This window comes from Ceratotherium simum, chromosome 1 (genome assembly GCF_057802395.1).
Source record: "Ceratotherium simum simum isolate JZ-2026a chromosome 1, ASM5780239v1, whole genome shotgun sequence".
Classification (NCBI taxonomy): Eukaryota; Metazoa; Chordata; class Mammalia; order Perissodactyla; family Rhinocerotidae; genus Ceratotherium; species Ceratotherium simum.
Window position 1 is genome coordinate 595,148 of NC_141900.1, and position 13,479 is coordinate 608,626.

Genomic DNA, 13,479 nt, shown 5'->3' on the forward strand with positions numbered 1-13,479 from the left:
AAGGACTGACAGAGATTATAGTCCTGTAATTGTACTTATATTTTATTTAGAGGAGTAAGGTCTATTTTCAGAATGTACCTGTGGTCAAGCCAGGGCACAGTTGGTAGAGACTATATACTAAACATTAACTGTGAAATTCCATGAAATAGCTCTGATTTATGAGATGCATCTTTTCTAGCAGTCTCTTTCAACTGTTTGATGTCTCTCACTTTGTTAGATCATGGACACATGTGACTGAGCCTAGACGTCAAGAATACAGTAACATTTTAATAATTTGATCACACTAATTTAGAATTTACTGCATTACCACCAGAGCAACTGGCTTTTGCATAATAACTTAAGAAAACTTTTCCCAGGGAATATAAAGTGGAAACAAAATGTAAAGGAAAACATTTAAGATATTTTAAGGGAACAGTGGTATCTAAGAACAGTTACAGAGTGTGCATGTTTTGTTCATCACAAATGAACCTTACAAAGATCTGGTGAAGATTTCCACTTAGCAGTGTTTCTCTTGGCATTTTATATGTACTGGGAAGGGCAAAACATATTAAATGATGAATATGTATCACAGAGCCAAGCTCCTCTCATCTAATTTGCCTGAATAATGACATTTTATTGTTCTGTAGTATTTCATTAATGTAGTAAAACTACAATTGCCTTGAGAATTCTGGGACTCATAATCATGGTGCTATGTGGGTTTTTTCCCGAAGAAACAGCTAGAAGCAAAGAGAATGGGGCTTTATAATGAAGTTTATATTACGAAAACCTCTAGTTATTTTATTATTGGAAAGAGGAATTGATTTTAACACTGGTCAGTTGAGCCTTCTGAATCCTTGTGTGTGTGTGTGTGTGAGACAGGAGGGTGCTTACCTGGCTTGGCTATTTGTGAAAACTAGCATGTCTCTGCAGTCCAGATTTCCACAGTGACAGCAATTTGTTTTTACTTTTTGTTCAGTTTTAAATTTTTACTGTAGACGAAACTTTCTATGATTAAAAAAAGGGTTTTTTAACAAAGTATCAGATTACACTGAGCAGCGGTATGGTGGTTTTCACTATGGACAGAGAAGCCGTAGTTATTTTCATGAATGTGTTTGAATGTGTTTGGAAGATGAGCTGCCTTTGCGTGGCTGCATAATGAACAAATTAGGGTGCCGTGTAAGAGCTGCTGAGAATTCCCTCCTCATGTCCTGGAATAACTTGCATCTTTGTTGCTTAAAGAGTTTATAGCTGCACTGTTGAGCCCAGTAGCACCAGCCACACGTGCGACTGAGCACTTAGATGTGGCTCATCTTAACTGAGACGTATGCTCGAAGTGTGGAATCTCTACCAGATTCTGAAGACTTAGTATGAAAAAAAAGTAAAATGTCTCAATAATTTTACATATTAATTACATGCTGAAGGGGTAATATTCTAGATGTACTGAGTTAAATATATTAACATTAATTTCACCTATTTCGTTTTACTTTTTGTAATGTGGCTACTAGAAAATTTTAAATTATGTGATTCGCAATACCTTTCTATGTGCAGCACTGGTTTAGAGAGGATCAAAAGATCCTTAAGCCAAAATGACCTGTAATATAAAGATCACTTAACCGTCCAATTTATTTTTCACCCTATTGTAATCTAGCTTTTTCTCCCACCATTTTACTAAACTTTACTTCTCAAAGGTCTTTCATAGCTTGTTTATTTGCTGTGTTTAGCGGCCTTTTCCTGGTCCTTATTCTTCCCCTGGTCCCATCTGATGACCCTCTTCTTCCTGACTTTCTCACTGCAGTATTTTAGCTGGATTGCGAACCGAGGCTACGCACCTCATTCCCCGACCACTGTTCTCGCCTTCATAGCTCTTGGTGCTCGCACGCACAGGTAGTACCAGCCAGGACTCATCCTGGCGCCCTGCTCTTCTTGCCACGTGCTCTTCCTTTCATTGATTTGCATGGTTTTTAGTCTTGCCTGTGTGCTGTTGACCTCCAGAGCTGCATCCTCAGCCTTGCGTTCTCTCCAGACTGAATTTCCAACTGTCCTTAGACATCTGTACCTGGAGGCACCTCAGATTCTGGGTCTGAGAATCAGAACTGAACTAATTGTCCTCTCTTACTGGCCTGACCATATCAGTCAGTGAATGACATAGGCATCTCCTTAGTCCTGCACATCATCAGTCTCAGTAAGCTGTGGATTGTGGCACTGCAATGTGTAACATTTCTTCTGCTTTTTTTTTCATTCCATGTTTCATCATATCTCCCCTACTCTGTCTCTCCCGTCCTTTTGAGACTTTTAAGAACAAGGTAAAGGCACATTCTTCAGACGGATATTTCCAGCCACATTCTTGTGTATGATAATACTCTGCACACGTCATGTTATACACTGGCTCACCTGTATACTTGGACAAGTGACCTTTTCTTTTCCTGGAATGTCCTTTCTCTCCCCTCTGGTCTGCCTTCTGCCAGTTACTCCAGAATGGCCTGCAAAGCCCTGTGATTCCTGTCCCCCCACCCCCCACTTGCTGTCCAGGCTCACGCCTGCCACCACATCCTGTGTGCTGTTCTGCAGCTGGCACTTCCTCCACTGGTAGCCTGTCCTTGCCTCGGGGCTGTTCTCCTTGCTCTTCCCTCGGCCTGGGATGCTCCCTGCCCACCCCACCCCAGGATACTCTGCCATGATTGGCTCCTTCTTAACATTGTTCTCTCCTCAAATACTGCCTGCACAGAGAAGCCTTCCCTGACTACCCCAAAAATAGCATCCACGTGCACACACACCCCCAGCAGACACTCTCTCTTCCATTACCCTATTCTGAGTCCTCCATAGTGCTTAAAACTACCTGAGGTTATATTACTTAGTTGCACTTACTTGTCCCCATTAGGATGTAAGGCTCCAAAAGAACAGGGGACTCATGTCTTGTTGTCTGTTTTTCCCTAGGTCACAGCTCAGTAGGCAGTCAGTAAAAATTTGTTGAATAAAGGATGAAATCCTTTTTCTCCTTCAGGGTCTGCTCAGTTATCTCCTCTGTAATTCTCTAAGGCAAAATTATTCCCTCTTATTTATTTATTCCATGAGCACTGTGTCTGCCACAGCACTGACACCACACAGCAGAGTTCCCTGAGCCTGATAAGTCTGTTTTTTCTTCTGCTTATGAACTCTTTGACATTAGGGACTTGTTATTACTCATATTCATAGTACCACCATTCCTGACACAAAATAGACACCCTTAACAATTTGTTTTATAGTCAGTCACATTTCTTCCCTTCATTCACTCAGCAAATAATGTGTGCCTACTGTGTGCAGGCCCTGATCCTGGTGATGTCACAGTGACCAGGACTGCAGGTCCTGTTCTCAAGGAGCTGTAGATTCTTCCTATTCTCTGTTTCTGAATCCAAACTTTGATAAATCTACAAGCATTTTCATAATAGAAAGGGGTGGGGTGGATGGTTGGGTCAACCATATTTCAAGAGAGGGACCATCTATACCTCAATTCCCTTTTTCATATTGCAGCCCTTCACGCTTTTGAAAATTGTTATAATCTGCTTCACTGCCATCCTAGGTCTTCTTACCCAGTTGACACTAGGCAAAGAAGAACAGAAGAAGAGGCAGGGCCTGCCCACTGGCGTAGTAGTTAAGTTCATATGCTCCACTTCAGCAGCCTGGGGTTTGCAGGTTCAGATCCTGGGTGTGGACCTACACACCGCTTGTCAGGCCATGTTGTGGCAGTGTCCCACATACAAAACAAGGGAAGATGGGCACAGATGTTAGCTCAGCAACAGTCTTCCTCAAGCAGAAAGAGGAAGATTGGCAACAGATGTTAGCTCAGGGCCAATCTTCCTCACCAAAAAAAAAAAAAGGCATCCTAGGTAGAGGGAATACCAGATACAAAGATACTGTCGTGAGAGAGAACATGGTGCGTATGGAGACTGAACAATGTCCGCTGAGACTCCATTTCACTGAGCCAAGGGGAACAGATATATGATGAGTCTGGAAAGCTAGGCAGGAGCTCACCCTACTAGGGTTCTGTATACTACGTTAAGCAGTTTGGAGGTTATCATAAGAGGAATGAGAAGCTACTGAGGGCTTAGGCAGGGGGTTAACAGATCAGATTTATATTGTACAAAAGGTCTTTCTGGCTGCAGTACAGGCAGAGTAGATCCTGGCAGACCATTTAGAGTCTGTTGCAATTTGAGCAAACAATGGTGGTAGCTTGAATCAGTGTTCTGTAGTTGGAAAGAAGTAGACAAAGTCTAGAAATGCTTAAATCTACGATTTGAAATCAGTAGGATATGGTGACACGTTAGCTAAATGGAGGAGGAAAGGGGAAGAGAGGAATGACAAAGATGATTCTTAGTATTCTCTCCCATCTTGCTGGATGAGAACAGCATTCACTGATATGCCAGTCATTGGCATAAAGAGAATCTGATTTGGGAGGGAAAATAGGAGTCTGGGTTTTTTTGTTAGTGCCATCAAGTGGATTCCAACTCCTAGACACCCTGTGTACAGCAGAGTGGAACCCTGCCTGGTCTTTTTGCGCTATCTTCACCTTCCAGCACATATCAGACAATGCTTTGCTGCTATTTATGGCCAATTTTTTCAGAAATAGGTGGCCCGTTTCTTCTTCCTAGTCTGTCTTAGTCTGGAAGCTCAGCTGAAACCTGTCCACCATGGGTGAGCCTGTTGGTATTGGAAATAACCAGTGGCACAGCTTTCAGCATCATAGCAACCCACAGCTCCCACAGAATGACAATTGACAGGTGGGTGGTGTAGTTCCCTGACTAGGAAACAACCCAGGCCGCAGCAGTGAGAGCGCCAAATCTTAACTACTAGACCACGAGGTCTGGCCAAGTCTGGTTTGGGTGTTGAATTTGAGATGCCTTTGAGACATCAAAGGGGGAGAGATTAGGTAAGCAGTTGGTTGAAGAGTTCTAGAGCCCTAAGAAGAGCCCTGAGCCAAAGATAAAAATTTGTGACTCATAGGTATAGGTGATAATAAAGCCTTGGGGGCAGATAGACCATGCGAGGTGAGAGTGTGGAGTGAGAAGAGAAAAGAGCCTCAAAATCAAGCTACGAGGAAGCCAGCGTTTAATGGGCCAGGTAAAGGAAGATGAACCAACAAAGGAGACAGAACAGCAGCCAGAGAGTTAGGAGGAAAAGCAGGATGGTGTTTTGTTCTGGAAGCCCAAGAAGGAGTGGCAGCAATGTCAAGTTCTGCTAAGATGGTGGTCCAGGAGAAAGTACTGAAAAATAACGTTGGATTTTAGTGACCTGTTGTAGTGGAATGAGAAGACAGAAGTGGATGGAGTGGTTGAATATGAGTGGAAGGAAAGGAAGTGTGAACATTCATAAACCTCGGGAGAACCACAGTGTCGTGGACGAGACAGAAAAAGAGAGTTAACCAAACAGTGGGATAAGTTTGCCATGTACAAGATCCTGTGGAGTAGAGAGGGAGCAGGCATCCGACCCTCCTGGGAAGGCGGGAGGGGTGGTCAGAGAAGGCTTTATAGAGGACTCGGGGCTTTGCTGAGACCCACCAGGCATGGAGTGAATGGTGAAAATAAATTTGTCAGGCAGAGAAGGGGAGAGGGCTTCCTGAGCAAAGGCACGAGACGTGGGAGTGTATGTCTCGCCTGTTTGGTTGGGAACACAGATGGCCTGCGGAATGGTGACAGATTAGTCTTGAAAAGGAGGCAGGGGCCAGATGGTAAAACACTCTGGGTGCCAGAATGAGGTATCTATACTTTATTGATACCACTGCTTCTCAATTTGTCTTTGGAAATATTCTTAATGGCAGAAGACAGTAAGTGCAGACCCCTTGTGAAGCAACATAAACTTTTCTTTCAAATGTCATGTTTTATTTTAAAAATTCTAATGAATTTTACATTCTAGTCCATAATATATCTGCTTGACTTCTTATATAAAAGTGTCTTAAGTTATTTTCAGTTGGGTAAAAATGACTCCAGGAATATCAACCTTCTTGATTCTGTGGCATTGGGCAACTCTTGCCCGTCACCATATACATCCATGCCACCCCCACCCCCACTTGATAGTGTGTCTGCTGGTGATGACTAGCAATGTACCGCCACAGGAGGAGATCCTGAGCAGACTTACAGCATGGAAAGATTACTGTACAATGGAGGATGGATTGAAGGGGAAAACTAGAGACAAGAGGGTAGTGGTCCAGGTAAGAAATAATGAAAGTTCAAACTTTAAGCAGTGGGGAAACTGAAATTTAGGAAACAGAATTAGCATGACTGATGACTTCACTAGATGTGAAAAATGGTTGAAAATGAAGGAGACAGGGTTTGTTGGGGCTGAGGAAGAGTCTCTGCCTGAGGTGTTTACTGAATTGAAGGCCTTGCCCCTTAGTGGGAAGTTGAAGACATGGTACATTTCAGCCAAATGAAAAGATCTAATTTTAATTGGATCTGTGAGTCTGCATCAGCATCTAAGTGGCAACTGAAGCTTGGATAGTAGATGAAAGTGCTCTAAAATAGAATGTAGTGTGTTGGGAGAAGAGGGCTAGCCAGCAAGAGATCTTGGGCAACACCAATATTTAAAAGGAGGGCAGGGCCGGCCGGGTGGTGCAGGCAGTTAGGTGTGCACACTCTGCTGCGGTGGCCTGGGGTTCGCTGGTTCGGATCCCGGGCGCACCGACGCACCGCTTGTCAAGCCATGCTGTGGCGTCGTCCCATATAAAGTGGAGGAAGATGAGCATGGATGTTAGCCCAGGGCCAGTCTTCCTCAGCAAAAAAAGAGGAGGATTGGCAGATGTTAGCTCAGGGCTGATCTTCCTCACAAAAAAAAAAGGGGGGGGGCGCAGAAGAAAAAAATTGTGAGAAAACGGTGAGGGATCTGTAGATGGAGAAATAGTTACAAGAGAGAAAGTAAGAATGATTGACAGTGCCAAATTATACCACCATCAAGGCATGCAAAATAGTGCCTGAAAGACATCCACTGGATTTGGTGGGTCTTTGATTATTAAAGATTTTGTGACCTTAGTGAGACCAGCTTGAGTCAAGGAGGCAAAATCCAGATTCAGCCGGATTGAGAAGTGATAGCAGGTGTACGTGACCATGCTTTCAAGGAGCTGAGCTTGGAGGGAACAGGGAGAGAGTATGTTGGCTAGAAAGGATGCAGGCTCACGGGAGGAATGTTTTGTGTGGTTTGGTTTTGTTTTTAAGATAGAGGTAGGTGCATGTCTATGTGCTGAGGAGGAACCAGGGTAAGGGAAGAGATTGTACAAGGCCTGCTGCCTTACACGTATTTGTTTAATGGATGACTGCTGAATGTGAAATTCCCCGGTCTCAATTTCACAGGAGAAATTTGTCTGTTTTAAGAGCTACATGGTCTTTATACTCAAACATGGTTTTATTAATTTGGGGGGGTGTTATTTTTTTAGCCTCAGAATATTCTGCTGACAAGTGAATCTCCACTGGGTGACATTAAGATAGTTGATTTTGGTCTTTCAAGAATAATGAAGAATAGTGAAGAGCTCCGAGAAATTATGGGTACTCCTGAGTATGTGGGTAAGTATTCTTAAGAGTGGGATGTGTTTTGTGTCTGGGGTCAGGCATCACCTTCGTTAGGGAAGTCACATGTGGTGTGATAATAGTGGGGCCAGCCATCTGCTATGTTGAAATTCTCCCATCAGAGATTCCTTCCTTTGTATTAAATTAAACAATGGAAAACTTTAAAGAGTAAAGTGTCAAATTGGTGATCCCTTTCCGGGAAGGCTAAGAGAATTTGAGGGTATTGCTTCTATAAGGAATAGGAGAGGATTTTCTTTACAAAGTATAGGATGTAAGGTTATCTGAGGGTGGGAGGATTTTTAACAAGAACCTTTGAGGAACTTCAAGTTGGTAATAAACATTGTTAAAGTAATTGCAAGCCCTGCGATTCCATAGGTGTGTGAAACAGAGAGGGCATTCTATTGGATGGATGCAAGTTTGAGAGCTTCTGGCAGAAAGAAAAAGTAGCTTAAACCTTGAAGGAACTAGCAAGAGAGCAGATCCATGGCTTGTAGGTTTGACAGAAAAAGAAGTAAACGATGACTTTTTTGATAGACTGGAAGAAAAATAGGGTGCAGACGGATTAGTGGTTTCAATGAGGTTGAAAAAGAAAAGATTTCCGTAGTAGAGCAATGCAGTGAAATAATTTAAAGGTTGTGATAGGAGATTATTACAATATTAACATTTAAAATTTCAGAGATGAAACAGCTCTTTGCAATGACAAGGCCTTGGACGTGGTTCTGGAAGGGCAGCTCTTTAAACCAGGAGGTCAAGAAGCGTGGATGCCAGGCTGCGTGGTCATGGGCATCAGTGTGGAAGTTGCCCGGGGAGATGGCAGGCCTTGGGGAGGAGGATTCTGTAGATGACAAGGAGGTGTCTGTAGATGACAGCAGTGTGACCAGGAGCAGAGAAGGCTGTGGCCTGGGCCTGAAGGGAAGGAGTGTCAAGTGGGCAGACAGGCAGTCTCCATTCTAGAGGGCCTGGGGCCTGGGGAGCAGAGGGTGGAAGGAGTGGTCCTTGAAGGGGCTGAGGATGGTGGGATTGATTGACAAGGGACAAGGGGTTCCAGAGGACACAGAAGTCCAGGAGGACAGATAGGGTTGAGGAAAACGAAGCTGTTTGGCAATGATGGTACAAAGAATAATTTGAAGTTTTAAAATAATTTTTTGAAGTCCTGCAATTTGAAACAAATCTTTAATTAATAAAAGGTATCACAGGCAGAAAAACAATCTTTAAAATTTTTTTTTTTTTTGTGGACTAAAATACTTAATTTTCAGTATGCTGAGTGATAGGCAGTGTGACCGCTAGGTACGTGTTAGGCATGTGGCTTAGCAACAGCAGCACCCAGATAGTTTTGCCAGTTTTTAGTGGGTAGCGTTCGTTGTAAAGTAGGAGAAATACGGAAGACAGCAGAATGAAGGGCTATGACCTGAGGTTTCAATAGTAATTATGGCCCTGAACGAGGTTTGTTTGGTTTTTCTCCCAGTGCTTTCTGTTCTTTGGAAATTCTAAATTTTCTACCAAGAGCTTTTTTTCCCTCCAAAAAACAGAACTGTCTTCTTTATTTTATTAAAATAGTACAAGCCCAATCGAAAAAAACTGAAAATAATTCAGAAGTATATAATACAGAAAAAGGGGCTCTCCTCTCTTTCTTTCCCCAGCCTGCCTTTTAAAGGTGGGTTTAAGCCTCCTCCCAGCACTTTATACCCAGAGCTGACGCCTGGGCGAGTTCTGCTCCGTACTGGCTACCTGTGTGACCTCAGCCCCCATATCTCTCTGAGATGTGGACAGAGGACAGTCTTCTGGCCATAAGACAGGGCTTATCATAGTACATGAGGCTCTTACGTCAGAGGTCAGCACGTAATAAACACTTTACATCAAAAAAGTAAGCTGTTGTTATTTCCTGCCCCTTCCTCCCACCCTGGTCGTTGTTTTCCTTTTTCCCCTCCAGGAGTTTGGATGCTATGCATTTCATTTTAAATTTCATAATAGTTTATTTTAAAACTTTTAAATAATATTCATAACCTCTGTTTCTCAACAGTTTTCAGACATTCAAGTTGAAGAAATTAGCGTACCTAACATTTCCTCCCAACCTCTTCTTCCTCCCTCATATTCGGGGGGGAGGGGTTTGTCCCCAACCAGTAATGGATATGCGACTTGGATGGTTTTATTTTTTCGTAGAATTAGAACATTTTCATTCCTTTTTTTAATTGCAGTTACCACAGTTTTTTAGTCTTGGATCTCTTTTTAAGTGGATTCAGTACTTATTGCCTGTCATGTTCATAGCCTAGCTTCCTATTTGTATACTTTTGAAAAAAGTCATCTTTTGGTTGACTGAATAGTATCAATGAGTAGATTTTTCTTTTCAGGGATGATGTTCATAAATTTCTCCTAAGTCCTTGCACATTTGAGAATGTTTTTCTATTGCCTTTTTGTAGGACAGCAGTGTAGTTACCTATTACCAAAGCACACTGTTTTTCTCAGCTCTAGAGAAGCAGCTTCATTGTCTTTGTGTGGGATGCATGTCATCTGAGGCTGCCAATTATTTTTTAACCTTGTTGACTGACTTTTGTTAATGAGTGGATATTTTAAAAGCTCTCTCTAGCTGCAACATGAAGAATGGATCAGAGGGGTGGAATGAGTGAGGGTCAAAGGGGAAAGTGCCATGGACTAGAGTAGGGGGCATAGAGAAAGATTTAAGAGCAGTAATCTGTTAGATATGGTGCTTGATTAGATGGAGGTTAGAGAAAGAGGAGGTGTCAGAAGTGGTCAGTTTATACTGCAGTGTTTATACATTCAAATATTTTTAAAATACTAGAACCCAACAAGGGAGGGAGGAGGTGTGAAAAGTAAACAAGTTAATTACAAACATCTAGTTAGACTTTATAGTAATTCATATACGTTTGATTTATAATCTTAACTTATTTCATTTTAGCCCAAACCTTGATAGTGTCTTATAGTTACTGATGAATATTAAAAAAATTTTTTTTATCTCTAAGCACAAATTAAGATTTTTTTTCACAAAACTAAATGTTTTCTTCTGTTTCTGATACTAGCTCCTGAAATTCTTAGTTATGATCCAATCAGCATGGCAACAGATATGTGGTAAGAGTTACTTATGAAAAATTGATCAAATTAGTGTTAAGAGATGAATATGATACTAATTTTTCTTACATTTTGTTCTGATTTAGGAGCATTGGAGTGTTAACATACGTCATGCTTACAGGAATATCACCTTTCTTAGGTGACAATAAACAAGAAACCTTCCTGAACATCTCCCAGATGAATTTAAGTTATTCTGAGGAAGAATTTGATGTTGTGTCTGAGTCAGCTGTTGACTTCATCAAGACACTTTTAGTTAAAAAACCTGAGTGAGTATGAGTTAATATTCATCTTTTTCAATTTTGAGTCATCTACTCTGAACAAAAAGCAGTTTAACAAGTGAAACATCAAAGTGAAGACATGGAAATCTAGACATAAAACTAGATGAAACCTTTGGCTTATTATATCTGTTGAAAGAAAAAGTGGCAAAAATGGAAATGTTTTTTAGAAAATGTGAACTGCACCTCAGGATAACGGATATTTTCCATCTGTTCTTGGACTTTCAGGAGGGCTTTTCAGAGATACCTCACATAAAATATTATTTTTCAGCATCATAGGGAATGGCATTCACACACAAATGCCAAAACTTTTAGTTTTATTCAGGAATCACAATAAGATTTTTGCCACTCTTCATATTTCCCAAAATGTAACAATAAATATAATACTTTATGCTCTAATTTATGATAGAAGTTTTAAACTATCTTAAGTGTAAAATGTGTATGTTTACGCAGAGACCGAGCCACCGCTGAAGAATGCCTAAAACATCCGTGGTTGACACAGAGCGGTAGTCAGGATCCTTCTGTCAAGGGGAGAGGGGCATCAGAAGAAGCAGATTCCCTTCAAGAAGGTGATTCTGTGCCTGAAGTTAATTCAGATGCTCAGAAACCAGACACTGAGGAGTCAGCTGTAACAGAGGAGCTAATTGTGGTTGCTTCATATACTCTAGGACAATGCAGACAGTCTGAAAAAGAGAAAATGGAGCAGAAGGCCATTTCCAAACGATTTAAATTTGAGGAACCTTTGCTGCAAGAAATTCCAGGAGAATTTATCTACTGAGCAGAATTTCCCTTTAGAACTTTAAGATTTCTACTTTGAAAACATGAATATTATTTATGGACTTCTGGCCCAAATGGTACGTGTACTGAAAGTGGATAAGCAGGTATCACTGATATAAACTAAAATAACTTGGTTGGACTTGTGGAGTTGGATACATCAAGCCAGATTTATAGAGTTGCCAACGAAGAGGTTTAACGGGTAAAGTTATGTTTCAATGTTATTTTCAAGAAAGGAGATGTTTGAACCTTTTATTTCTACATCCTGTTTCTCCAGAATGAGAATTTGTATGCAACAATATCTGTATTTGCTTTCTTTAAAAATCCAAGTAAAAGTGCCAAAATTAACATTTTTGTAAATCTGTTTTGCATTATTCATATGTGTATCTATATCTGCATATATGTATGTTGATATCTTTACTAAAATTGATACTTTTTCACTTTGGATTTTTTGGGGGCAGTAAGATTTTAATTTAAACAGATATCTTCCAAATTTTTGAGACCTAGAATAACATCCACTACAGTTTAATAATGTCTTATTTTTATATTTTATTACTGTTTTATATTGACTTGATTTGGCTTCTGTCTCTTTTTTTTTGCCTAATGCTTGTAACCTATCCCTGGCTAATTTTTTTCTCTTCAACATCACTTCAAGAGTGGTGGTGATTTTTTACCTCTGAAATTATTCTGGTTTTCAAGGTCAAGATTAACTAATCTTAGAGTATGAACCCAGTGTCAGCTTCCCACCCATTGCCCGCATCACCCCTTATTCATCTACTCCCTTTCACAGGCGCCACCCCTGCTACTTCCTCACTTGCTTGTCACTTAATTTTGGTCACTTGCAAGTGTCAGTGTGATCTGATGAACACGATGATTGCTTTGGTCAGTGAAAAGGCGCTATTGCCCTTGTTTTTGTTAATAAAATCCCCCAGAGCGGGAGAAGAGATACAAAGCATATTCATGCTGGCCATCGAGCCTCTCTCTCTTTCTGTTGAGTTTATTAGCCTTCAGGCTATACTAGGGTATAAAATGCCAAAATATAGGCTATAAAATGCCAAAATACTTATAAACCTTTACTTTGTTCATAAAAAACTTGACATTGGACACTTTTTCATTAGGGGGTACCCTTGTCCCCAAAAGACTTAATAGAATTTAATTTGATTAGGATTGAACACTTCAATTGTATCTAGGCACCACAGTGAACAGTAAATTCCTGTTAAAAAAATGGAAATGTAAAAGTGTATTCTGTATAACTTAAAGCAACTAAATATCCTTCTCACTCAGAAAAGCCTGAGAATCCTTATTTATCTTTTATTAGGCTTAGCTATTCGTGAGTACAACTTTTTTTTTAATTTTTTTTTTTTTAATTTTTTTACCCCCCCAAAGCCCCAGTAGATAGTTGTATGTCATAGTTGCACATCCTTCTAGTTGCTGTATGTGGGACGCGGCCTCAGCATGGTCGGAGAAGTGGCGCGTCGGTGCGCGCCCGGGATCCGAACCCGGGCTGCCAGCATCGGAGTGCGCGAACTTAACTGCTAAGCCACGGGGCCGGCCCCGTGAGTACAACTTATCTGTCCCCTGTGTACTGTGTACACATGCCACGCCCCTGCACATGCTCTGTGCTATGAGCAACAGACGCGTCCCTTTGCAGTCTGCCTAGGGTGTCGCACGGTGCTCTCTTGTAGCGTGATTTCTGAAATGTCAAAATCCTGACAGTGACAGCACCTAAACACCTGTTCTGATGTTCGTGTAGTGAGCCGTGCTGGACGTTTACACGTGGTCTGTAGTCACAGGCAGCCCTGCCGTGCGAGTGTCGGAGCCCCTGGTATTGCTCACGT

The 13,479-nt window shown here is 41.4% G+C and overlaps 1 protein-coding gene across 3 annotated transcripts in view; it reads left to right on the top strand.

Annotated features, from left to right (window-relative positions):
* STK17A (serine/threonine kinase 17a) overlaps positions 1 to 12,215 on the top strand; it is a 38,921-nt gene extending 26,706 nt beyond the window's left edge. Inside the window, exons 4-8 of one of the 3 annotated variants that reach the window (XM_087428678.1) lie at positions 7,379 to 7,505; positions 10,544 to 10,592; positions 10,679 to 10,858; positions 11,321 to 11,436; positions 11,536 to 12,215. In XM_087428678.1, coding sequence (XP_087284804.1) covers positions 7,379 to 7,505; positions 10,544 to 10,592; positions 10,679 to 10,858; positions 11,321 to 11,436; positions 11,536 to 11,645 — 582 coding nt within the window. In that variant the 3' untranslated portion in view covers positions 11,646 to 12,215. Of the gene's footprint in view, positions 1 to 7,378; positions 7,506 to 10,543; positions 10,593 to 10,678; positions 10,859 to 11,320 lie in introns of all 3 variants that reach the window. The other 2 variants (XM_087424539.1, XM_087429103.1) reach the window with 2 other exon arrangements.
* The last annotated feature ends 1,264 nt before the right edge of the window (positions 12,216 to 13,479 follow it).